A 27,833-nucleotide genomic window follows, 5' to 3' on the forward strand; every position below is an offset into this window, starting at 1 on the left:
CCTCAGTGCTAAAACGTAAATTATTATTACATTATGCCGATCATAAAAGTGGAATTCATGGCAGATCAGTTGTATTGGACTGCATAAGACTGTACAGGTGTGCCTCATCAAGTGGACACTGAGTGTATGTGAGGTGGAGGGTGTGTTTTAGAGAGACATATCATTAGACAGCTAAATAAGCTTGTTGCAATTTATCTCTGACAGCGGTCTGTATATTTGGGTTAACACTGTGAGACATTTCCCAGATAATTTACTGGATTAGATATCGTTTAACTACTTAAGCCACAGGGCTTTGACAAAAAGAGCAAGAGTTGTATTATGTCTTATAAATGGTCTGTAAAGTCAATTAACCATTCAATGATCTTGCAGATATTAAACCTTTTAATGCTTGATGAATGGCACATGTTGACACATAAAGTAACTGCATCAGTTACAAAGAGTCACATTGGTGTTAAAGTACTTCTTGGAGGTTGACAAAGTGTTCAGAGTCTTCAGCAATACCACACTGTAAAATACTCAGAAGGCCTCAATTCAAATTTTACTCAAGCGAAATTACTTGAATATTAGTAGGTAATGTCAACAAAAATATAATATAATATATATATATATAGTATTAATACTAAGAACATGGAGTTGCCTTTTGTCAAACTTTCATGGTGCATAATCCTAAATAAACTTGCGTTCAACCAACTGACCAAAACAGCGTCAATAGGTACTTGGAGTACTTGGGTATTTTAATTTTAAGATACTTTATTTTTTTACTCAACTACATTTTAAAGGGGAAATATGTACTGATTTTACAGCTCTACATGTATTTTTCAGCTATAGTGACTAGCTGTGCAGATTAAGAATTTCATAAGATCCTATTAAGAACACAGAAAGGATCAAATTAAACCACTCAGCCAGGGCTGATTTTGATATTTTGATCATTTATAAACTATTTTGATAATCGAATAGTCATTGAACGATTATTTGATTTACTGACATCACTTTAAGACTCAATGCTTTAGGATATTATAATGGGCATCCTTCTATGTTATGTTTTATAGGACAAACAATAAATAGATTAATTGAGAAAGTAGTGAGCAGATTAACTGATAATGAAAATGATTGCTAACTGCAGCCCTAATTTCAATGCTGCTTACATATTAATGCATTAGTATAATATATAATAATGTACTGTATGACAATGTTACACTGACAGAGCCCATTTTGCCTGCCTAGTGAGTACTTTTACCGTAAGTACATTTAAGCACACGCCTGAGTATTTTCTGCTCTGGTGTCCACTTGAGCTCAGAGGTCGTTTGCGCCCCCTAGTGGGTGACCTGCGCCTCCTCTTATTTTGAAAAGACGGATTGGGGAAGTGGTGTTTCTGAATTTCCCCTAACTTGACAGGCTTGGACCGCGGCACATTTTTTTTTTTTTTTTTTTTTTTTTTTTTTTTTTGACAGCGGAAATGAGGAGTCGCCACTTTTTCCGCGTCAAGTTCGTGGCTGAAACTTTTCTTTCCTCCTTTTTTTTTTCTCTCTCTCTCTCTCTCTCCCTCCCTCTCTCTCTCTCTCTCTCTGCGCGGAGGAACCGTCTAATGCACGCACAATGAGAAGGAAGGCGACGGGCTTTTGTAGCGTGCAGCTTTCTCCTCCGATGCCCGGTGGTTGTTTGTCCTCGCCGACGTCGTTTTGAGTTACTTTAGATGCTTCTCCGCACATTTCCGTTATGCGAAGTCCAACTTGTTGGTTAGTTGTCGTGCTGCGGTGGGTGCCCGTCCGAGATAACGGAGAACGTGAGTATATGTTGTGAGGACTGAGCCGCTGTCAGCTTTTTTTTTTTTTTTTTTTTGTATTGCTTTCCTGTCTGAAAGTGCTTTTAACATCATTTAAACATCACTAAACTCTTAACCACATGGGGATAAGCGTGAAAAGACGAGCCGCAGAAGTAATGTGGACAAAGCTTCCGTCCAAAATTACTTATTTTTTTCATCACAAATAATCGTCCAAAAAAAAAAAAAAAAAAAAAAAAATGTGCTCATGTGAAATTTAAAGGGCTTCTGCCTCTCTCCGGCTCGGGGGCCGGTGCAGCAGGGGCAGGCTTTTTTGGCCAAAATATAAAGTTTTCTTTGTAAATATGGAGTCCTGTTATACCACCTACACGGTTGGATTACCAACAGGGCAAAGTGAACAATTGCTCAGGGGCCCCAGAACCACAGGGGTCCCAAAAGCCACAGGTTAACCCTTAATTTATATCTATGCATGCAGTTTGATCAGCCGCAGATTTGTTAGAGATGTGCAGCACTGAGGCGGATTCTCAGAATCAGCTTTTAAGACAATTTTTGTTTGAGTTATATTGAGCTCAGTTGTTAAGCTGTGTTTTATGAAATCACTTTATTCTTTTTTGTGTCGAGTCATTTGCACACAGAAAACTTGATTGCAGAGTGTGTAACATGAAAGAAAAAAGTGAAATATGCCCATTGTTTAACTGCAGACCAAGTTTACAGTCAAATGTCCTTTTTGGGTCTGACCAACAGTCCAAAACTCAAAGATGTTGAGTTTATTATCATAGAAAACCATGGAACTTGCAGATGTTCAGATTTGTGAAGCAGGCACCAGCAAATTTTTGGCATTTTTGAGTCAATCATCAAAATTGTTCCCATTACATTTCGGTCAAACAACGAATCAATTGAGCTCTAGACTACTGGTTGGTTTTGTGGGTGCCAGAGGAAATAATGAAACTTCCATGTATAGTGGGGGTCGACAGGGGTCCAACAACACATTTTTGCCCCGGGGCCCTTCAGGAGGTTAATCCAGCCATGACCACCAAGCGAGATTTTTCTGTCTTTAAACAGCTTGCTGTCCCATCAGCAAGGACAGTTGGCACAAACGATGTACACACCATGTGCTTGGTGGAACTTAGTAGTAGCTCAAGAGTATGTGAATTTCTGTGACATTTTCAACATTATTTGGCGCAAATCTATCAGTGGTTGTCGCCATGGAGATCGTGTGAAACCTGTAGTGAGTGAGTGTGTGTGTGTGTGTGTGTGTGTGCTAAGGTCAGTGGTCCTCCCTCATGACTTCTGGATGGAGAACAGGAACAAGTGGGGAGCAGCCACTTGGTTTCACAATCCAGTGTTGTGTAGCAGTAAATCAAAACAGTAATTTTGGTGTGTGTGTGTGTGTGTGTGTGTGTTTTGGAAAGGATTCACTTCTATTCATATCTTGTCTGTGTGTGTGTGTGTGTGTGTGTGTGTGTGTGTGTGTATAAATACAGGTTGGTGTACAGGAGGTGCCCCCTCACTGTCTGTTTGCTTAGAGACTCTGAGGCTACAGGTGTGTAGTTGTGGTTGTTCCCAAAATGTTTTGACTAAAATAGCAGCTGAACAGTTAGCAGGGGGTGGCATCGATATCGATAAAGTCCTTCATACAGTGGTGGAGAGTAACTACATGTATTATTCAAACACTGTATTTAAGTACAATTTTGAAATACTTTCCTTTAATAGTTCCACTTTACGCCTCTTTATACCTCTACTCAGGTACATTTGAGAGGGAAATATTGCACTTCACTATTTGACAGTTTAGTTGCTGGTTATCTTGCAGGTTGGGATTTCACTGACAAAACAGATGGTCAACAAATAAAATATGAAACTTTGATAAAGATTAAACTATCTAGCAGTATTTCATGTTGTTAAAACAATCCCTACCTGGACCAGCTACAACATGGAACTGCTGGTCACACATGCATAAATGCATAAATAACCATAGTCCAATTATGAGATGTATTTAATAATATAAAATGCTATAATGTGCTATTCTGCATTAAGAATACTTTGGCTTTTGATACATTTTGCTTATAATATCTTTCTACCTTGAATACAGGACTTTTACTTGTAACTTAGTGTGTTTACACCAATACAAGTAATCAATTATACAGCTGCAGCTAACATGTTATGTTTTATGGCTTATCCCTAACTAATCAGGGTCCAATAGTGCCATGAAGCAGCTCTTCTCATTTGTTTGCAACATAACCAACAATGGCTTAAATACACTGGGATACTTTGAGGGCTTAGCTGCTATGGTATAAATGCTGTGGCAAAATATCTGGTTGACAAACTGTCTCATAACATTATATTGTATACGTCATCATATTGCTCCCCTTACAAATGAATATCAGGCCACCACCTTCTTCACCATCTGAGACGTGTGAAAACACTCTCAGTGTGTTCATATGTACCAGTAATGCCGTAATGTCAGCAACAGGCTGAAGCTGGCATTCTTTGTTGGTTCAGTCATTCAGATGTGACACCTTGAGTCATTAAAGCACAAAAGACAGAAAAACATGCCTCTAGGGTGGGGAAGTAACGCCAACTAAACTGTACTTCATATTTTCCATGGCAGACAGGCTTAACCCCAGACAAAAGCTTGACTATAATTTAAAGGTTCAGTGCAGTTCCGCACGCCTAATTGGCCTGTATAATCTCAAGTGTTTCTGATTAATTTCAGAAACATTTTTTACTTCCCCACAGACTTCCTTGCTTTCTGACAGTTGGATATTTTGGTGCTGTCTTCACTTCTCTTTTGCTCAGTGTGGTATAGACAAGAGAAGTTCTGTTCTGCCTGCATCAATGTGCACTTGGTCCCATGCACAGCCTGACATAAATACAATAAAACCTAAGAAATGTAATGACTAATTATTGACAGAAATACATTTTTATTTTATTATTTATCCAAAATTCTACAACCATCTCGATAGCATGGCTTATAACAGTGATTCTGCTTTATGTTTTCTTAGCGATAATAATAATTATAAAGTGATTTTTTTTCCTCCAGTATAATATGATTAGTTGGTTGGGGATTTTATCCCCCACAACACATTATTGTCTTGGTAGTTGGCCGAGATATCTTTCCTTGAAAGAAAAGGCTGCAGCTTCCTGGAATTTGGACACTAGAGTGCTACAGTGATAATTCCTCGAATGTTTTTGAAGCGTTGTAGACATATGCTGTACATGCCATGGCTCAGACAATGTCACTGTTTTTATGTCTTTAACTGAGATGTTAATAGACGCCAGCACTTCCGCTTCCCTCAGGGGTTCTAAGAAATCTACTGATGAGACCACGAGAGAGGTCTGACCCACAGCAGCCCTCCAGGGGGAGGGAAAAAGAGGCAAAAGGAGAAAGAGAGGAAAAGAGGATGAAGAGAAGCACCATGGGAGATAAGTTGGCAGGCGGACAGGGGCAGGAATCTGCAAAAGAAGAAGGACAGGGAGAGACGGAAGAGACAAATTAGGGCAGAAAATGGCAGAAAAAGAAAGCTTGTTTCTGGTGACAATGGGGACCTTTACAACTTAACACACATGTTATCGAGTGGTTGGAGTGTGCATGGTGTGTATGTGTGATGTGACTTGCACGGCACATGGCCACCCAATCAGCTAAGGCTAAAATCTCAAGACTTAAACACACACACAAGGCATACAAAAGTTCTTGCGTGTGTGTGCATGCGTTTGTGTAAGTATTTGGTGGGGGGCACACATGCGTACTTGTGTGTGTGTGTGTTTTTTTTTTTTCTCTTTCCAGAGCAGCAATAATTAGAGGCTGTGTGTGTATTTGCACGTGTTTACCCCAATGCACCCCTGTTCTTGTTGTTGGAAGAATGTTGATTATAGGCCCGATATAGCTGCAGCAGTATGAGAATGACGCATGTGTGCTTGTAGGTTCTGTAGCTGCAATATATTAATGTTTTTTTGCATATGTGTTTGTTTGTGCGTGCAGCGAGGATGTAGGATGGGGTCAAGAGTTGTGAAAAGTTGTCCAATCAGATCTCGGAAAAGGAAACACACCCTGAATGTTTGCTTTTTAGTCATGAGAAGTGTCTCCAGGTTTCATGAATGCATACATATAGAGCTGTAACAGTGAGTCAATCAATGGATTAGTCAATGAAATTACAATGTCGTCTGCTGTGATAATGGATTAATTGTTTCAGCCATTGTTTCTAGCAAAAATGCCAATTGTTCCCTGAAGTTTTCCTGCCTCTCAAATGGGAGGATTTGTTGCTTTTGTTTGTCAAACAGTAAATTGAAATTTTTTTACATTTTGGTTTGTTGGTCATACAAAATAAGCAAACTGAAGACAGCACTGTGGGCTCTGAGAAAGTATGAATCCAATTTTTCACACTTTCTTAAAATTTATAGACCAAACAACTAATCAGTGAAGTACAGATTAATTTATAATGGATGATAACAATATTTGTTGGTTGCAGCCCTGCATACACACACTTACATGGAATAGCTTTTTGTGCGTTTGTTCCTCTGTGTGTGTTAAGCGGAAACGGGAGTCGTGTCTAAGTTGAAGTGAAAGTAGCAACACATTCTCACACGAAAATACAAAATTTGCACCATGTCACTTGAGGTTATTCCCAGCACAGCCGACACACAGAGTTTACTATCACTGCAGGGGGGAAAAAAAGCCTCAAAAGAGGATTCTTGGGTGATGTTGGTGTGTCAAGAAGATGTATTTTGTAAGTGCTAACACTGAAACTCACTTGGCTCCTCATGAGTCCCAATGTGGAAAAGTTTATAACTCCTGAATTAGCCTTCCAGGAAGTCAGATGCCTGCAGATGATTCACAGCCGATCACAGTTACTGAAGGAGTCAATTATTTCTCACAACCCCCACCCCCACCCCCACACATACACACACGCACACACATGCATACATATATAATATACAGTATTACACATATTAAATACTATCAGGCGTCCAACAATTCACAATGAATCAGAAACACATCACGAGCAGTCATGACTCATTCATAAAGTGCTTGTGGAGTTCAGACAGAGATGTCTGTCGTACTCTGCCGGGGCTGGAACATTTGACTCTTGAATGCTTCAATTGGCTGAATTGTGTTGACTTGACTCGACCGAGTTGTGAATGATGGATTGTTGTTTTCAGCTTTTCAGAAACTAAGCCTGTGCTTAAGGGTTCTAGTTGTAACTTGAGTTCAGCTTTTCGTGGTTTTGTAGCTTAGAAATGTACTTAAAGTGTTTAGTTTTTCAGTGTATGCATATTTAATGTTGTGTAACATGCACGGTCAACCAGTGTTTATTTTGCCAAGTGTGTGTGCAGGAAAAAGTTTCTTTGCACAGTAGCATGCACAGTACATTAAACAGTAAACTTTGTGATGGATATTTTTCCCTATTTTTTGACATGGCTTTTTACCGAGGGATTCATCACAGAATCGAGACAGTAATCTGCAGATTAATGGATAGTAGAGCTGTCCATAAACTTTAATGACTTTAACTTTATAGTAACTAGTGTCGGCCAACAATTTTGAAATATCTTTTTATAATTGTGTTGTGATTCACGTTCTCATAACTGAATGCATGATACATTTTAGATCCTTAAAACTTGTTAATTTCAACCTAACAGACATCAGTTTTTGGACATGGTTGCAGGACACAATGAACGGACAACACACAGGCAGTAAAAGGGCGTTCGATGACAGGATGGGATTCCTCTTCATTTATGAACTAGTGACATTTGACTGAGAATCGAATATAAAAATTCGCTCAGCCTGACTTTTCCCAGCCCTGATTTAAACGGTATGTTTGTTTTCCTCGAACCTCTAATATAGATCTCATTGTGCGTTGTAGTTAGTCAGCTGCAGTGTGAGGCCTGCAGTGTTTGTGATGCCTGACAGTCACCACTGACCTCCTTCCCCTGTAGTCTCAGCTCCTCACACATCACATCCATCCAGCCAAAGCCAAAACTAAACTTCTCTTTTAATTTTTTTTTTTGCCTGTCATTATGTCTCTGGGAGCCCTGTATTTTAGTATTTCCTTGACATGCTAGGGTCTGTCTTTGCAGGATAATGATAGACTGCAGACTGTGCAAAGACATTTGCTATTAGTTGCTGGTAGGATGCCGGACAGCTGGAAGGATGCTTGTTAGTGAGAATTTTACTAAGTTATTGAGACCTAGTGGAAACACAGGATGGTTTCCAGTGGATTGTGTTTCTTATTTTGGATACTCACAATCTTTCTATAGCTGTGCAATTTCCTTCTTATCATCATAGATCCAGCCTTGTAGTTTTGCTACTTTCCCAACCTGCCTCCCTCTCTCTGTTCCCAGACCACAGGAAATGGCCAGAAAGCGGCACGGCTTTATTTCTGTGCGTCTTAAGAATAGCAGCATTGTGTTGTGCTGGAGCCTGCATTGTTGTGGGAATGCACGGCCGGGCGAGAGAACACTCTAACCGAAACAAAAATTCTACACTACCGGTCAAAATGTTTCTAGTTCTTTTTCAGAATTTCAGAAGTTAAGCATTAAAAATCTGCCTAAGGTTAAAAAAAAAACAAAACCCCAAAAAAACAAAAAAAAAGTGTAAATTAGATATAAAACAGGCCTTTTTCAGGCATTAAGAAATTGGTAAACGGACAGCTTTCCTGCAGCAGTGGAAGTAAATGAAGCTTTGAAAGGTAATGCAAACATTTCCAACATTTTGTTGTACAAAGACAGTGTTGGAACAAAGTCTTCTCGTGTTCACAGCTGTTCCTGCCTCATATGTTCTTTGTTTGTGGAAAACAAAATGTCTATGTAGCGCATGTGTTTCCCAAAGCCATTCTGAATAAGAGCGTCAGCTACACTAAATGCCAAATGTGGAGGATTAAAGGTTGCTCTTGCCCTATGGCCTTGTTTTATACAGTGTGGCTATAATTTTCATTTTTATATTTTACGTGGGACACAAAATCTTTCTGTCTGATTCTTCCTATGAAACAACAATTTTGAGTATTTTAGAAGAGGCTTTATAGAACTAAACATTTGGATGTCTCTGTGATACCTGTACATGCAGAACAAACATTTTATCTTTTACTGATGGTTTATATTTGAAGTAGACTCTAGGTGTTTCGTTGCGATGTAGCTGCAGGCTCCTCCTCTCCTGTTTTACCATGAATCAGCTGATCCTTTCCTCATGTTATGGGAAGTTAAAGCCAATGTTATCTCATGTTTCAGCCCTACTTCCTCCTTTACGATATGTTCTTCAATTATGTAAACTGTGTACGTCTCGCTTTCTGCTCTGTTCATTATCAAAGCTTTTTTACATCTCGCTTCACACGAACAGGAACACTGAGACTCAGTCAATCCCATGCCTGCAGCTGCAGGTCTTTTTTTCATGCAGCGGATCAATCAGGCAGTGAATAAAAAAGACACTTTTAGCTGCATGTAGCTGTTGTCAGGTTAAGCCCCTCTTCAATGATACGAAGCAGCTTGTCACACTGGAGTCTATAACATGAAGTGAAGGGGATGAATAAAGGTCACACAGTGTCAGTTCATGTTAACTGGTGTGCTGGCTAACTGTGGAATAGACTGTTGTGCCTGTTCAAACAATAATGAATGGTGACTGTATTGGCGGGAACTCCTGTTCTTCTGATATTAGACCTTTTCTTCATATACGTCCCTTTTCTATTTTGCTTCAGTTAAGTTGGAGTTCATGTTAGGCAGAGATTGGGACAGAGCTGCAAACATTTTATTATTTTATTGTTCACCACAAACATAATGTTAACTTCCAATTTCAAGCTTTGATGCATTTTTAACGGCATATCTTCATTAGTCCAAGAATTGTGTAGAGCTGTAATGTTTAGTTTATCAATCAATGAGTCGATGGACAGGAAATGAATTGGCAACCGTTTCGTTCATCCATTTGTCATCATAGTCATTTTTTTTTAAGCAATAATGTCAAACATTTAGTTGCTCCAGTTACTCATATGTCAGGATTTAATGCTCTTCTTCATCATTAACAATAATAAACTGAATATCTTGGATTCCTCTGACCAACCGGCCAAAACTCAGAGGCAGATTTTGAAAGCTTTAGCCAGAGCCACTCTATCTTTCCCTTTCCCTTTTTGTTTTAGTCCTTATGCTAAGCTAACAGACTGCTGGGTCTACATATTTACCGTACAGGCATGAGTGTGGTTTTGATCAATCGCCATGTAACTCTTTGCAAGAAAGCAAATAAGTGTGTTTCCCAAAATGCCGAACTATTCCTTCAAATCTCTTTTACTTCTCAATGCAGTCTTTGAGAAAGTGTTTTTATAAAGTAAACAGGACCACCTCTTTGGTAATCTGCTATTTCAAGAAATATTTAAAGGTTTATCGCTAACTGTCTTATTTTATCAAGATAAAGATACTGTTGTCAAAACCCAATCTAGTAAGACTTCAGTCGTGAATACCCCTTCTTCTTCTTCTTCTTCAGAATCACCTGTCTCCTCCATGTGGATATTTTCAGCATACAACAAGAGTAATTGTTTGATAGGCGGAGTATAATGATCCTTTGTTATCTTTTGTATTAACTTGTAGCTTTCAGCACAAACAAGTTTTTGTCACATTTGCAGACTATTTTAAGTAACAGCTGTTGCATATGAGTTTGATATTCTCTGATGTGAAGGTGTGTCTGTGTGTCTGTGTGTCTGTGTGTGTGTCTGTGTCTGTGTCTGTGTCTGTGTGTGTACATGAATGCCAGCGCACGTGCAATATCTTTGCATGTGTGCACTGGTCGCTGCTTGCCAGGGCAGGGCAGGGCTTCCTGTTGCTGTGATTGCTGCCCAGGCAGAGCAGAGATCCTTTGGTCTCTGTTCCTCTGCCACCTGGAACTTCACCCACAAACCTGGCGCCGTGTCCTCTCCTCTCGCCTTTCTCCCACTCTGTTTCTCTCACTTCCTGCCTGCTCTCTCATTACCCCGTCATCCCTCTTTCTCTCTCTCCGTGTGACTCTTGTTTCTCCGTCTCCTCCTCTTCCTTTTCTTGTTAGATTCCCTTAACCCCCTCCTCTCTTTTTAATAACCCCCCCCCCCCCCCGCACCCCCCCACCCCCCATGCTCACACAATCACTTACTCTCTCCCAGCTTGGTAAATTTATCCCCAGCTCTGTGAGTCATTCTGTGATTCAGAGAATTAAAATTCAAAGGTGGTAACAGAATCTGTTTTTCATCCCAGACCTTGTGATGCACATGTCGCCACATTTTTTTTTCTAATTTATTTTTTCCACTCCAGTTTTTACAGGAAAAACTGGAGTGTTTGATGTCTGAGAGAGCCTTGATGCCATGCAGATTAATTGAGTCGTAAGCAGTAGATTGGATCCGGCTGATCTCAGTAATAAGGCCAGGGCTATATAAAGGTCAGAAGGATGTGGCTTGCTGTAAATTGCATTTTATGTAATGAGTATGACAATTAAGACAACATCCTATTTCTATAATAATGAACAACCAAACGGTGCAGGGGTGTACATGTGAACACATTCTCCGACAAGTTGCTCACACGTCAGTCTCTCCGTGTGTGTTAGAACAAGAAAAGAGCTCAGTTTGTCACCTAACTGTGAGATGTGCACACATGCTGTAAGTATGACTGTAAAAACATGGAGGTAGTGTCAGTGACATCATGCATAGCTGTCTGCAAGGGACACATTTAGGGCTTAAGGTTGTGTTTACAGCTGGCTGACATTATGTTTGTCGCTGTGGTCAGAAAACACAAATTTGAACACAGGAACTGAAGGACAGCAGTGCAGTTATTTCCAATGTTAATCTGACAAAGATTTTCTCGTTTAATCAATGAATCATTTAGTGTATAAAACATCAGATGCACATCACAATATCCTGGAGTGCATCAGAGCTTTCTGATCACTCTGCTGATAAGTCAAAGGGACCCAAAGTGACAGTTTCAAATAGATTTTTTTTTTTTTTTATCACCAGCCACCACCATCAAATGTTTGGTATTTTAGCTAAAAAAAAAATACTTTAATGGTTGATAATCAGAATAGTTGCTGATTAGTCATTTGTCACTTGACACATACCATACCACTCGTCTATCCCCCTTAAAGCTCACTGTCATCTCTTATGGGTTGATATCTATGAAAATGACAAGGACAATAATAATTTGGTGTGTTTTCTATATTTATATACTTCCTCCCATTTTTTTTAAACAGCCAGACATCTAGTGGTCATTAGAGGTACTGCATCTGAAGGCACTGGCTGTTGCATGCAGCCATGGTAGTTGTTGCCTTCTATGATTACATGACCTGAAAGCTCAGAGACCTCCTTTGTGTGTGTGTGTGTGTGTGTGTGTGTGTATGTGTGTGTGTGTGTGTGTGTCCATTGCATCAAGCAAGAGCTGTCCCTCACTGGGGACAACAGTGGTGTGTGAGAGCTGATACCAAGCTCTTGAGATATAAATAGGGCCTCCCTACAACAGGGCTTCCACCAGCAGCACTGCCTCAGCCTCAGTCTTTGTTTGTCTTTGTAGATTTTAATTTTTTGGTTGTACACAATAGTGAATGCCATTTCTCCAATGTTTTTTTTCTGTAATCTTAAAAATCTAGGGGTAGTGTGGTGTTTGGTCCAGTGCACTGAAGGCAATGCTGGTTTCAGGCATACTGAGACTAGGCATACTGCTAGCTCAGAGCATTTAGCAGGAATGACATACCACAGCATCACACCTTCATCCCATTCGATGTCATGTCGTGTTACAAATCAACTCTGTGAGCTGACACAAGTCATGAGGTTTACTCATGCTCACCAGATCAATTCATGTGTGTCTTTTCACGCATCCTGTTTCCTTCCTGCATGATTTTAAAACAGTTGTAGGCTGTCCCCAGCATAAAGGGAGTTTAGTTGCATTTCTGGTGTTGGGAGCAACACCGTTATGAGGGAAGGTAAGAGTTGTTCTACCCCCCTTTGTTGACTTCGACCCTGATTTGCTGTGGGGCTGATATTCTGTCTTCATTTTTTAACCCATTTAGGGTTTAAAATTGATTCTTTAACAGTCTATGCTTAAAATTTGAAGTGACCAAGTTGCACAGGAGACAACCTCTTGAGCAGTGCAACAGGGCAGTTATTTCCATTATTGATTCATCTGCTGATTAGTTTCTCAACTTATCATTAGATAATTGTGGGAAATGGCCTTCTCACATTCCCTGAGTTCAAGGGGGTATCTTCAAATTGTTTTTTTTTTTCCTTTTAAATATAAACATAGAAAAGCGACATCATCATTGCTTGTCACATTTGAGAAGCTGGCTGCAGAGAATGGTTGAAATTTTTGCTTGAATAAAGACTAGGCAATTAATCAGTAATGAAAATAGTTTGACTGCTTGTTATTATATTATTATATTCACACAGCGCCTATCAGTGGTTCCGATGAACAGACTGTTCTGTATTTCTCCGAAAGTCGGTCAGTCACAAGCTGCTTTCCTGGCAGACTATTTTTTCCAGCACCTGTCTGACATGTGCATCTGCCCAATAAAGGCAGATGACTACAAGTGTTGTAGATGTCACTCTCTCTGTCTGCTATTTTAAACAACAGTGGTCGAGCTGCAGCATTAGTAGCTTCGCAGTCATAGGTGGGACATGCAAACAGCAGCATTCGTTTCTATTTCAGTTTTCTTGCCAAAAAAACCTGCAACTGATGTCGAAATCAGCCACAGTTGCTCAGGACAGCAGTTTCTCAGGCTTCTTTGTGGTGTTGACGCTGCAGGAAAAAGCTGTGCCAGATTTCTGTAAAGCACATGAGAGAGACGAAGAAAGCAATCAGTGTGCCTCTGTGCGTGCGTGTGTGTGTGTCACAGTGAAGAATGTAGGCATTGTGTAGGAAGATGAGGACGAGGAGGGAGTGATGAGTAAGGTGAGGAAGAAAGACAGAAAGGAGGGAGCGCAGGAACTTTGACTCTGTGCTGCAGGAATGTTTTTTCCATTTGCAACCTAGTGTGTTTGAATTGGCCTCTTTCTTCCTGTCACCCCCTGCTGAATGCTGTCTAGCAAAACAATAATACGATAACATAACACCAAGTGGAGGTTAGTGATTCTGGAGAAGAACAGAGAGGGGAGACACCAAACCGTATTAGCCTTTTTGTTTTCCCTCACAACTTGAGTGTGGCTGTGTCAGGCCCTTAGTCAAGGTAAAAGTAAAGGAAGCACGAACCCAAACATATCTGGAGATCCTCACACCAGAGGACAGAGAGGATGAAAAGAAAGGGAAAACCATGGGAACAGAGACAGCCGAGCCCCCAGAGGGATACATTAAGAGGAAGTATGTGTCTGTATATGTGCGTGTGTGCGTGTGTGCGTGTGTGCGTGTGTGCGTGTGTGCGTGTGTGTGTGTGTGTGTGTGTGTGTGTGTGTGTGTGTGTTCAGTGCTGAGTCATCGCTGGGCTGGCCAGGCAGATAGAAACAGGCTTCTGGGGGGGCCAGCTGCAGGGGCACAAGGGGGCATGCACTGAGCATGCTCTGCAAAGTACAGGAAGGGAATTAGTTGTTGTGACAGGACACATCCAGGAACTTTAGTGACGCAATATTTCATGATGCCAAGTTTTCACTCCCTCATTGACGTACGCATCCCCTGGCATGTTTGACGATACTAATTAAAAAATTGCAGGCTTGGTGCATGACATGGTCTCAAGAATTCAAAGCTTTTCTTCTCCGAATGTCGTCGTTAGGACACGGAGAGGGAGAGAGATGTTAGCCGAGAGATAACGAGACATGTTGCTCCATGTTTGGCCCGACCACAGCAAACCCCCCCCCCCCCCCCACCCCCCCCACCCCCCACCCCCCACCCCCCCCCCACCCCCCCCCACCCCCCCCCACCTTATTTCTTGTGGTTTTCTGTGATCTGTTGGACCACAGTCTGTGACTCCCCCCACACCAACCCACACACACCCCATATACATACACATCATACTCATACTTCCTGTATTTTGAATAGACCCTTCTCTGCTGCACTGGAGGAAGATGGTATGTACTGTAGGCACATGTTGTAGTTTGAGAACGGCAAACCCTTGTTAATGCTACTGAAGCTGAAGTCTTACTGTGAGTGTGTTCAACTGTTGTTCAGCTGCTCATTTATGGGAAGCACTTATACAGCAGTATATAGAAATGAGCTGCAGTTGTTGTGTGTAATGCATGTTGGTACCTTTGAAAACATCTCCAGGTTCTTTTAGACATCAATGTTTTCCTGCCAGTAAGAGTTTCATGGTGAGATATTCTACCTGTCGTCCTTGCTTTTCTCTACACAGTCAACCATTATCATCCTATGCAACAAACATAACTGCAAAATCCTATCATGCTATAGTTCATAATCAAAGTTACTGTATGTCCCTAAATCTCTCAGGCACATATAAGGTCAGTGTTTTGTTGCACAGTAGTCTGAAAATCTAGCAACTCTGCGGCTGATTATACAACATTGTATCATCCATGGTCTGTCTGCATAAACCAAGAGGCTCCACTCTTGCATCAGCTAAAGTCTGCTGAGGTTCTTTGAAAATATGTCCCTCCTACTACTAATCTTCTATAACTAAGGGTTGACTGTTTTCATGGGTCAGCGGTGTGTATATGTACACATCAGGGAATATCATAAGGGTGTCTGAAAAGATGAAACACAGGCACGGGCTCGTATTGAATACTTAGGAATGCATCCTGTTTCCTCTCTTCTGTGGAACTATGTGGTTAACTCTTAAAACCACTCACTCATTTCTGTCTAATTACAAAAGAAGCGAGAAGCTAACCAAGGTGGATGGCTAAGCTAAGAACAGATCGGTCTTTCTGCGCAGAATGATGATGGGAAAGTGGTGCTTTGACATGGCATTTTGATAAATGTTTGCCTCTTCTGAATTCATAACAGAAAGAAAAGCTGACTGAGGTGAAACTAACCAGAATACAGCGTATCGGTGTGGAGCAACAGAAGCAGGGAAGTGAAACAAAGCAAAGAACAGAGAATAACAAATAGCTGAGACAAACTATTGGAGACCATCTGTCTAAGGTTACTCAAGCACCACCACATCAATGTATTAGAGGAAAATCTCCCTCAAAAAAAAAATCTCCTCCTGAGAAAAAATGAAGAGTAAGTGCGTGCGGTACAGTGACATATTCTAAATATCATCAAAACCCATTTGGAAGCAGTTATTTCCTTCACTGGCGAGAAATTTAGAGGAGCCGCAGTGTGTTTTTCTTTTAGGGGTAAACAAGCCTGTTCCATCACCATCTGCTGAAAGAGACAAATTGATTGAATAAATGGGGGGAAGAGTCCATGCAATGGCCCTGACATAATGAAGTCTTCATCTTGGGGTTTAAAAAAAAAAAAAAAGATGGAACATCGAAGCAGGTCACATGTAAACACACAAACACACAGATGGCCGAGCAGGCAGTGTGGCTGATTGAGAAATTTTCTAACCGTACTTCCTCAGTCAGGGCCTCATTCACTGTCTGTCCGAATTACTTATTTCTGTTTCATTCATTTCAAGTACTTCTGTCCATATCGGTGCAATTTGGAGGTGATTCAGTCATCATTACTGACGGCGCTCCACCTCCCTCTCCTCATTTTCTCTTTTCATTTGATTCACCTCGACTGATTTCCTAAAGACTATAGGCACTTCCAGTGTTTTTGCTCTTGATTCAGTTTTTTTCCTCCCAAATTGAATGGTTACACATTGTCCTTTGAGTGAACTGTGGCCGTCCTTATCTATTAAGATACTCTATGACTGGTTGATTGCCAGAGATTCTTTGCAGGCCCATGTAATCCAATTTGGGCCGTTAAAGATTGAGTGCAGATAAAATCAGACTTTTGGCTGTTCTTTCTCAATGTTTGAACCATTTCAAACTTTCAAGTAGTTCAAAGAAATGCTGTGACTGTTTTGCCAGTTCCATCTTTAATGCTCCAGTTCTTGCTCAACACTACACTATCTTGATTTGCCTCTAATTACATTTCCATATCTCTCCTTTGTTTGTCCCTCAATCATCTTTTTTTCTCTTGTCTACACTGTCCATCCCTCCACTCTTGTCTTCAAATCCACTCCTTTACCCCCACCTCCTCTCCACCCATCCATTTCTCTTTCCCTCTTTCTTTTCAACCTTCTTTGTCTCGCAGCAGTGATTCTCAGCCGGTCTGGTTACTGCAATGAATGGTAACACTATCCATCCAGCCAACACCACCACAACAGCAGGAGGAGGCCCTGGCGTGGCAGTGCCCCCGAGAAGCTGGAGGGAGTTCTGCGAGCTGCACGCCATCGCCACAGCCCGGCAGCTGGCTGGACACTACCGGAGCTTCGCCAGAGAGTGGCCACAACATGACGTGCTCCCACCAGAGACCTTTTCCAAGCAGTTCACCGACCTCTTCCAGAAGCACTTCTGCTGTGAGGTCGACAAAGATGGCACTCCGCTCAGCCAGAACACAGGCTCTACCGCCACTAGCAGTGCTCCCTCCTCGTCTCCAGTGGGCCGTCCCCTTCCAACACAGGCCGTGACTGGTCGATCCCGGATCACATCTTTGTCTGGGGTGCAGGACTATCGGGAGGCGGGCCGGCCTAGTGGAGGAGCTGCTCTGTTTGCTTTGGTGCCACCAAAAGTGGAACCGGTGGTGGTGAGCCGGGAACAAGAGCAGCCGCTGCGATGTGCTGCGGGAAGTTCCTTGTCGGGAAACCCGGTTGCACTCAGAGGGTCGACTCGCAGTGTCGGCAGCGGGTCAGCGGGTCTGCTGATTAACAGCCATAGCAACGAGGAGATCTCTGGCACCGATCGTCGTCAGGTATCTGAACGGTACTCATCTGACTCCTCAGCCTCCAACCCTGGACACACTGACACTGTCACACACTTCTCCGTCAGTCAAATCCAGAAGACCGTAAAAAGCATTTTCAAGAAACAGCCCCTCCCCAACCCTCCCTCATCCCAGGACCTGTCTCCTAGCAACCCCAACCCCACCAACAACAACAACAACCCCACAAATAATGGTGACAGAGTGGGTGGGATTTCCTCCACAAATGAGGACGTGTCATCCTCCTCCTCTTCCTCCCACTCTTCCTCTTGTCTGAACTCTGAGGGCAACCCCCCAGGCGCTTCAAATTGGTTTGTGGCTGGAGTAGCCTCTCATTTCCTGGATGGTTTACGTTGGTTCCACAGGTTCCACAGGTTCCACAGCAGAAGCATGAGGCAGAGGAGGTCAGAGGCGAGCGGCTGCTGTAAGGAGGGCCAACTGAGGTACTTACTGGTGGATGACACTATCTCAGACTCTCAGCCCCGCTGGCAACGCTGCCGCCTGCTGGTCAGGAGGATCAGGGACGCTCAAGGAGGAGGAGGAGGAGGTGGAGGAGGAGGTGGAAGAGGAGGAGGGGAGAGGTACCAGTTGGAGCTCTATGATCCTCCAAAGGTAAAAGCACATGCTCTTATACACACTGTGTATCAGTTATATACATGATTTCTTACACTCTAACAATCCAGCACATTCACTGCACTGACTTTTCACGGTCCTGATGTTGATTGATGTCTAAAAGGGCCTAAGGGCACTGGTTACAGAGCGGGGGGTTTGCTAGTCTTCATGTCTAGTCTGTGTCTGCAGAGCTTTAGGATAATATCTCAAGCGTTTTTAAGTATAAAATTATGCATTGTCATTGATCCAGAAAGCACAGTGTGCATTTGTTGCATAATCATTGTCTGACAATTTGCCGTTACTGTTGTTCTCAGTACAGCAGATGCCTGATTTAATATGACAGAGTTTCACAGGATTGTGTGTCTGCAGTTCTTGCAAATGTTTTTCGAGGTTCTTCTCAGAACTCTGCACAACACTGAAAGATGTAACAGCTGGCAGGTTCCTCATCTTGAGTTTCATATCTGTGAGTTTCTGTAGATCTGTTTGTGTTCATCAATAAGATGGAAACCCACAGAAGCCTTTAAAGAGTTGTTTGATGTCAGTTTGCCAGGCTGTGTCACAAACAAGTATGCAAGGAAAGTGGATACAACCCCTGGTCAGTATCACAAAAATATTAAGTAATTCTGTCAGTTTTTTACAGTGTTATTTTTTTTTTAGCCGTAGTCCAAGAAGAATGAATGAAGCCAATTAATTTGAAAAAAAGGAATGTTTGACCAATTAAACTACAATGAAAGGTTCATATTTAAGAACCAGTTCCAACAAAAGTCAGTACGCTCTTTATTAATGAGATTAAATTCTTTTATTTTTGTGACATTTTGAACGTCCGCCTCTACGGGGGGGGGTGTGTTGTAGTATTTTTGGGATCAATGTTATGTTGCAAAATTCCTCTCCTGCCAACTTTCTTGAGAGTGGAAGTCGTTGTTTTATTCAGTATTTGTAAAAACAAACTTGCATTCATAGTGCCATCCATAAATGTCATCTCCCCAATAACTTCTGTGCTCAGGCGGACTTGTATCAGCACGCTCCCACCTCCATGTTTCACTTTTGGCACTGTGCAGTCACTCTGGTAGTCCCAGCCAGGTCCACAACTAACAAGCTGCACCCCATCTGATCCAAACAAATGTATTTTGGTTCCATCTGACCAAAAAATGTGATGCCAGTATTAATCAGGCTTCTTTACGTGTGCTATGGCAAAGTTTATTCCTGCAGTTTTATGCCGTTTTATGAGCAATGGTTTTCCCCTTGGACTGTGTTCTTATAAGGTTAACTTTATGCAGTGTCCCTCACACTTTCTGATCAGTCATTGAAACCCAAATTTCCACAGATAATCTTCGAACCAAGTTTGAAACAATTTTTCTTCAGTCCTAAGTTGTGTAAATTGTGCATGGTTTTATTTTTCGAAGGCAAGCTCTGTATCCTGTTATTGATAGTATGCCTCTTCTTTACCTCCTAACCACTGCTGCAACTGTGTTTCGGCTTACGTTCAGATGCTCTTGTAACGTCTGCCATCTTTGTCAAGTCTCACAATTTGGTGTCTTACTTGTTTAGGTGACACCTTACCATCTGGAGCCATGTTTCATTAGATAGGACCCAGGCTAAAACTGAGGAAGCTGTGGTTCTTTAAAAATCTTACTCATGGAATTAGATTTGATTAGGAAAAGATGTGATCTAATTAGTTGCAGGGCACACAGGTACACAGACTTTTGTTGCATTGAAGTTTTATTTTCAGTGTAGTCTGTCTCACTGTGTGTTTTTAATTGTAGAAAAGAGCAAAAACTCTACACCTCAACATAAAAATATTTCACTTATTGTAAAACGGCACAGTTTTACTGATTTTGTAAAGGGGTGTGCTCAGTTTTGTTGTGTACTGTACATACTCTTAAAGTAACACACAGAAAAGACAAACACACACAGGCACAGCTGCTTTAGTCACAGGGGTTCCCCCTCCCTCCCTCCCTCCTCTTTCAAATTGTGTTTATTTTGTTTTCATAAATGACATATTGCTGCATCTAAGAAACTCCTGTTGTCGTACAGTTTGCCACATGACATTTAGCTTTGCCTTTCAAAAACTGTGTGTTTTATTGGTGGTTTTCATCACATTTGTTCCTCCAGTGATAGATTTGATTTTCAGCTTCAGCTACAGTGTGTGCTGTGATGTTGAGCAGACTTTGGTGGTAACCAAGCTGAAAGATATTACTAGTCTAGTCACAGCTTAGATTTATAAACTAATCAGTTCTAAATGCAGAGTCACTGAAATAAATGTAAATACAAAAGACAAAAGACTCCATCATTTGTTTCACCCTGATAATCTTTAAAGATTGTGTAAGAGATCGTTTGCCCTTTTATCTAGATAAAGAAGCTCGAAGAAATGGAGTTACTGTTTGTATTAGTAAAGATAGATTTAATCTGTTTGTTGCTCACTGATTACTCCCACACGTCTTTTTATTAGTCATTTTCATGCATTAATGTAGCTCAGCATTTGCCCAATGTGACATTTCTGTACTCAAAGAAACTGCAACATTCATGTCTTCTTATAGTCTTTGGTGAGTAGACATGCCTCCTACACGATTTCCTGTTTGTTTGGGGTTTGCTTCAGCCAGTCATAACCTTTCGACTCATTACTTCATCATTAATATATCAACTCAGCAGTCAGAAAATATGAAATGGTCACATTTATTGAAGTTTGTTTATTTGAGTGACTTGCATTTTTAAACTAGGAACAAGAAAGATCAGCTTGCTTTCCTCTGACTTTGCTTGACAGCTCATCACAGCACAGCAGGATGTCTTTTTTTTCTTTAATATGCATGCTTGGCTCCCCACATTAGACCTCATGGCATAAAACCCTGCAATATTTCCAGATGGGGCCAGCTGCAAGGCTGCATGTGCTTGCACACCCAGTCCCCTGAGATCCCCAAACCAGTAATCAGAGCGGCTCAGTTGACTGCTGTCTAGCTGACTAGCTGACTAGCTGCTGCCATCCATAAGGTCACTGGAAGCAAAGTTCAGTCTCTTCAGGGTGTGTGCAAGTGTGTATTCTGGCCACAAACAGGGGTCAATGAAAAAGATGTTGCATGCATGTGTGTGTGTTTGTGTGTGTGTATGTGTGCTTGCAGCGTTTTTATATTTAGCAGCCCTCAACTCTTCAGCCAGCTGCAGCCCTAACCATGTGCGTGAGGTAATTCAGTTGATGATAGAGCCAGAGCTGCGTGCGCGCGTGTGTGTGTATATATGTGTGTGCCTGCGGGTGTAGGTACACATGTGTGCATGTTTGTTCAGAAAGGGAAGGCATTGGCAGGATCTGCCTGGCTGATGGCAGTGGTGCTTAAGTTAGCCAACTGCATTGCTGCTCTTAGTGCTCTCCCTCTCCCTCTCTCTTTTTTTGTGTGTGTGTGTGTGTGTGTGTGTGTGTGTAGTCTTGGCAGGGCAGAGTTAAGGCTCTGAGAATGGCCTTAAAAGGAAGGAGAGTGGTGGACCAGCATGCACACATTTCAACCTACATAAGATAAAGCACATGCATTCAAAAGAAGTATTTTAAACAAACAAAGCTGAGATATGTTGGGGTTGCTGTGTTATACATTGTGTTGGTACAGTTTCTTTTTTGTGGATGTAAATTGGGGTTTCACACGTATGTGGGCTCTTTCTTTAACCTTGCGTGTGTCTCTCTGTGAGAATGCATGCTTGCACGCTGCATGCATATCTTGGCAGCACAGAAAAAAACCATCCATGGATTGTGCTCTTGTGTATTTTTATTTGTGTGTTCCTTTATGCGTGAGAAACAGCAATAATATCAGTGAGCTCATTTAGCACAAGAGAGGAAGCTGCTCTGAGACTGATAATGTATTTGTGTGAGAAAGCTCCAGTGAAGGCAAACACACTAGTTCCTCAGTATTAGCCTGAAAACCCAATAAACCTAATCTCCTGTCAGATTTCATACAACATATAACATTATCATTGGCTATTTTTATCAGGCTGACTTTAGATATTTAAAAAAAATTGGAAGGCTGTGAACAATGCAGCCCCCCTCTGGGCAAATCCTGTGCACATATGCTTCTATGTATTTTCTTTCATCTTTGTGGCTTAGATGCACACGCAGTTCTTGCGTCTATAAATCAACAATATTTATAGCATCCATCTAATATGTTGTTTGTGCATGCAATACAAAAAGTAAGAGTGATATATGGACAAACAACTGCCAAGATGTCATTCAGGGTTCTGGTGTGAACCGAAAACATTACAAAAAGCAAACCCTTAAAGAGGTTAGAGTTTCCATCTTTGAGGCCACCTTCACTTTACTGCTTCCATTTTCACCTATACCTGTGCTAGTCTAACACATTATAGTGATTATAATGGTACAGTCTTAGAGCTAAACTTAAGGAAGCGATAGTGAGAGTGGGTAATTGGTTTTTGCATTAGAGGCAAAATATGTGATACATGAAAAAAGTGAATTGAATAAACTGGATGAAAATGATGCCATAATCCTTCATTCCAACACACCACTTGTTTCAGTTTTACATATGATATATGATATTTGTTTTACTAGGAATATTAATCAGTCACATAAGCAGGTGTCAGCAGATCAGTATGTTATTTTGCAGATGGAATGACAAAATAAGAAATCTGATGAGATGTAACACTTGTTTTATTGCAGAAGTGAATCTTGTCATGTCAGCTGAAATGAGCAGAAGTCTCCATCATGTCCTTAGTGTGGTCTGAGACTTTAACCTTAAATTCTCTGTCTTTAACTTTGGCCTTGAGGAGTTCGATGAGGACAAGCTGACAGTATGACCCATATATAATTAACAATCCTGAGCTTGGTTTTGGTGTGTTGCTTATTTTATAGTGTCTTACTGTGCAGTTTTCCTCAAGTGTTGGAGTTATCTCGTAACCTTTCCCAGCTTTGACCGAGGGTAGTTGTTTCTTCAACAGCAAGCCCTGCTTTTCTTTTCATCTGAAAGTACAGTAGTCAAGGTTACAGACGAGGTTAGCGTCTTGCCAGGAAAATCGTGGTATTCTGTCTTCCAGAGTCGGTTCCCACAGACTGCTGCAGTCTGATGGCGGATATGTTTCCTCAGACCTCCTGTAGACTTCTTCTTAATCACACCACTCTCATCTCATCTCATCTTTGTGTGTGTGTGTGTGTGTGTGTGTGTGCGTTTACATGTGTTTGTTCCAGCTCTTCTAGCCCTAATCTTTTCCACATGGTTTCATTTCATGCTGGTGTGTACATGTGCCTACACTATGTATCATGTTGCTCATGGAGTTTGTCCTGCCATGTCTGCATGTGTTGTGCTCTCTCAGTACATGCTCATACATTTTTTTTATGTATGTCGGCATATATGGTAAAAGCTTAGTCTTCGTCTGTCCGTCCCATCAGAGTCATGCGATACCTTATCTTCAGCCATCAGTCAAAAGAAAATAGAAGAATTTCCATTAATGGGCCTTCTTAGAAAACCAAATGTGGAGTTATGCCCCCATTAAACCAACAGAATTGCTACACGGTTGAAGCAGAAATGCATTTAAATATGTATGTTTACACACTCTTGTATTTACATTTACTTCAGTATGTTCTCCTCTCCCCATCTACGCTGTTTTTCTTCCAGAGCACAGTATTTTTTTTTTCTCTCTCTCCCTTTCTCTCTCACTGACAGTAACAGAGGAGTTTGCAACATCAGTGGAAAATACTTTTCCAACAAGCAGACTCTGGTGTCCATCTGTTCTGTGTTACTTGTTGTACTTTAGTTTCTCATATGGCAACATGCAGCGTTAATTTGACTCTCGTCGCATACCACTACTAAAGCTCTGAACACATGGGCTCCAGTCAGCTGAACCAGAAACAGAATGAAACCAAACAAGAGAGACACAGGAAGCTCAACAACGGGAAGCATCAGAAAGACACACTGACAGTTGGGTAGACAAGCCAGCAAAGAGGAGGACAGACAGAGTGAGACCAAGGTGTCTGCAGGGCTGTGGAGGGTTTTTAAATGTTTGACATTATTGTTTTAAATCAAGGTCTGCAGAATTCTTACAAAACATGAGAGTAGTTTTTCCTTCAAGGTTTCTAGGCTGTACACTTGAAAGCTCCTCTGGTTGGACTGAAATGTTAGGCTCAGATGACCCAAATCAAATCAATCAAAATACATATTTTCTCAAATCAAGCCATGCAAATTTTGAAATATCCGCCTCTGTGATTTCTGCTGCTGACCCAGCATGATCAAGGTGAATCGAATTTGATCAGTGCTGCTTGAAGCCTTTAAAAATTACAACAGTTGTATCATTCCAGAAACAATGCCCCAGTTATTGATGAAAATATGCAGACAACACCGTGCAAAGTTTTCACTGAAACTACATTCTGGTGGAAAGTGTGGTTGCAGATGATCATGCTATACTTTCACTATGCACAGCAGGTAATTGCATGTTTATTTAAGATTTTTATTTTTATGACCATCCTGAGGCCTTTATCAACCAAACAGTCATTAAACAGTCATTAAACATTCACCATGTGATGTAAGTTAAAGGACATAACTTTGAGTGGTAGAAAACTGATCAACAGAAACTTACTCTATATTTTTAAGAAATATTCCATCATTCCAAACTCTCTAATGTAAACATTGTTGCTTTTATTTATCTCTAATGATGGTAAACTGAATACATTTAGGTTTTGGGCTTTTGGTTTAACAAAACAAGACTTGTTGTGTGTTGGCTTTAGGGAATTGTGACATCTGACACTTTATAGACCAAAACTGTGAAAATAATTGGAAGGTTAATTGATAATGACAATATCATAATTTACAGACCTGATCAAATTGAAGTAACATCTGCTGTTTCCAGCTTCCTGCTCTGTTCTGGTTTCATTGAAATATAATATTTTGGTATCTAACAATGTTATTTGGCCATGAGGATGGCCCATGCATGTCTTGGAAGTAGTGTCATTAGTAGACTTCTGCAGAACTCCCAGGTGGCCTGTCAGCCTCTGCTGACATCAGTATTTAGAGCAGAGACTATCTCTTCAGAGAGAGACAAGCCTTTAGTTTCATTTTACGTCATAACAGTCTTTGTATCTCACCCACAAAGTCAAATCTTTTCCTCTTTCCAGGGATCGAGTTTCATGAAACCTAGAAATTCTGCCTTGAAGTGACTGACTGAGTCATGTAATGGATATAGATGTGTGTGCTCACGAAATGAATGTGTGTTCACCACATGTGTGAATATCATGTAACCAATCCATTTGTTTCAACCAGACAGATTGTAAAATTTTGACTACTGGTAAAATGTGAGGGTAGATGTTCTCATGTTTGTCCTCTGTGGTTTAACATTTGTGGCTTCTTTTGCACCAAAGGTAATGCTTATTAGTTTGTCTCTGCTGCTGACCTGCCTGAACTCATCTCCCGTTCTTTGTAATTTTGCATCACCAGATCTCCGTCTCATACCGTACATAGAGACTTGAGGGACGTTTCGTTGGAAAACTGGGATACTAAAACATCTGTAAATCCTCAAGCAGCCATCCATTTGGCTCTGCATTTGAAAATCCCTCTGGAAACAATATCTCCTGTTGGTTGGCATGATGTTTTTGGTATGAAACGTAATGACAGCCCACTGTGGCTCAGTCCTTTGCTGAAATTTGTCCCAACCTCTAAGCTTGATGAAACAGAGTTCTGCATGGTTGCAAGAAATTCTTTATTTCCCAACAGTTATGTTTGGCACCACCACAGAGGTGCACAGAAGGCAGCAACAATTTCAGAATATAGTGAAAAATACTAATCATGATTTTCCAGCACAGAAGGTGAAATGCAATGATGTCAAACAGAGAAAAGCAGCACATGGCTGAAACCATGTGAAAATGAATGTCCGTCATATTTGCTTGAAAAAAGGTTTACAATTCAATTTAATCAATTAATCGTATTAGTGTACTAATTGCACTATATTGCATTAATATACCCAGCAAAAATAGGTAGCCCTCGTCATACCCTGCATCCAAGTTGTCGTGTTTTGTCAGAAAGCGTATTTCACAAAGCAGCTGATGTTTGTTGAAATCTGGTTTTTCATCCACATGCAGCTGTTTGCTAGCTGAGCTGGACACAGTCTAAAATTTAAACATGGATCAGTTATTAAATGACATTACCTGAAAGCTCTGTGTTGCACTTTTAAAAACGTGTCTCTTGTGGTGCCTTTATAAGTCAGAGGGCTCGATGTAACACTTAGGTGTTCAGTCTCTAGTGTTAAAAACAAATACAGTCTTGGAGAATTACAGTGAGGTGCTTGGACAAAAGCAGCCACAAAGTTGCATATACAAATATGTAACAAGGGATTATATATAAATTGAATGAAAACACTATGAAAGCATGAAATAATAGAACAGTAACATTAATCAAGCAGAATCAGGATCAGTTAAACCTAAATGACACCTAGTCCTAATTATCAGAAACCTGCATCATGGCACAGCATTCTCCTCTTTTCAGAGTAACTGTGGTTGTTGTTTATGCCAGTTTCTGTGACCACATTAAAATGGAGGATTACTTTAAAGCTTTTTGTTGTTGGATTTTATAACTGGCCACTGTCGATAGAGTTTTCTGCTTCATTCAGTCTTTGTATATAATTTTACTTCTTAATTAAAAGTCCTCATACACCACACTTGCATGAAAGTGGGCTTGTGGGATTAAGACTGAGTAGAAAACCAGTGTTTAGTCATAGTCAGCAGTAATGACTCTTGTGAGGAATATGGTGAGTCATAGAGATCCTACCAAGTTAATAGCCACAACTTTCCAAGGAAAGCACTTTGTGTATTTATAACTAAAGGCCCCAAAGAAGTGCAACCTTTCAGATGTTGTAGACTGCATAGAGGTGATCGTGAAATAATATATTTTCTCTCAGATTGTCTCATCTATAATGAATATGAGTATGGGTACACAGAACAAAGACATTTCTGACCCTTTTTTCTTTTACCTTTTCTAGACTTGATTGTTGGTGTTATGTCCTATGATATAATGCATGATTTGATATGATTCATTTACAGATTTGTGCTTAAAAAGCTGTTTTGGGCTAAATCCAACCATTTATTGACCAGGTCCAATTGGCCTTGACTGGGAATACACTGTGGGAACATTTTGAGGAACTGAACTGTATCCGACTGACATGCCCTCTGTGGATGAGGCTGTCAGAATAGTCAGTGGGGAAGCTTTGCCCGTGGGCCAAAAGATTTAGATATAGTCAAAGTCACTGACAGGCCTCTTCAGTTTTGTGTGGGCTTTGAGGGCTGTGCTTTTAGACTCAGTTAAGCTTTACTTACAAATATACAAATAATATTAGATGAATGAAGCGGTAAAGCTTTAAAGTTTAATATCTCGGAAGCTTAGATAGCAAGGCCTCATAAATGAAGACACAGGTATGCTTGATAAATGGGTGCTAGATGCCAGTGATAACCATCTAACATTTTCCTACACCTTACATTAACATGTGCCTACCTGTCTACTGTCATGAATTGAATGGTACTGTGGTGGATAGTGATAAAGGTTGTGGCAGTGAGCTACAGGGCATCTCCATAATCCTACATATTGGATATGGTGGACTGTATAGTGTTTTTTCTGTTTCTTGAAGGAAAACCAGAACCGTGCATGATCTTGCGAAATTCACACATTTTGTCTTTTTGGAGTCTAAACAGGGAAGTATGGAGGTC

General features: G+C 41.0%; 1 protein-coding gene across 3 annotated transcripts in view; it reads left to right on the forward strand.

The window, feature by feature from the left end:
* Positions 1 to 1,584: 1,584 nt before the first annotated feature.
* Positions 1,585 to 27,833, forward strand: part of sh2b3 (SH2B adaptor protein 3) — a 55,418-nt gene continuing 29,169 nt past the window's right edge. Inside the window, exons 1-2 of one of the 3 annotated variants that reach the window (XM_071483311.1) lie at positions 1,585 to 1,783; positions 16,892 to 18,163. In XM_071483311.1, coding sequence (XP_071339412.1) covers positions 16,919 to 18,163 — 1,245 coding nt within the window. In that variant the 5' untranslated portion in view covers positions 1,585 to 1,783; positions 16,892 to 16,918. Of the gene's footprint in view, positions 1,784 to 14,689; positions 14,761 to 16,888; positions 18,164 to 27,833 lie in introns of those variants that run through there. The other 2 variants (XM_071483312.1, XM_071483313.1) reach the window with 2 other exon arrangements.

The sequence above is a fragment of the Trachinotus anak genome, unplaced genomic scaffold, assembly GCF_046630095.1.
Source record: "Trachinotus anak isolate AG129_WGS33_773 ecotype Australia unplaced genomic scaffold, CSIRO_AGI_Tana_v1 ptg000008l, whole genome shotgun sequence".
Lineage (NCBI taxonomy): Eukaryota > Metazoa > Chordata > Actinopteri > Carangiformes > Carangidae > Trachinotus > Trachinotus anak.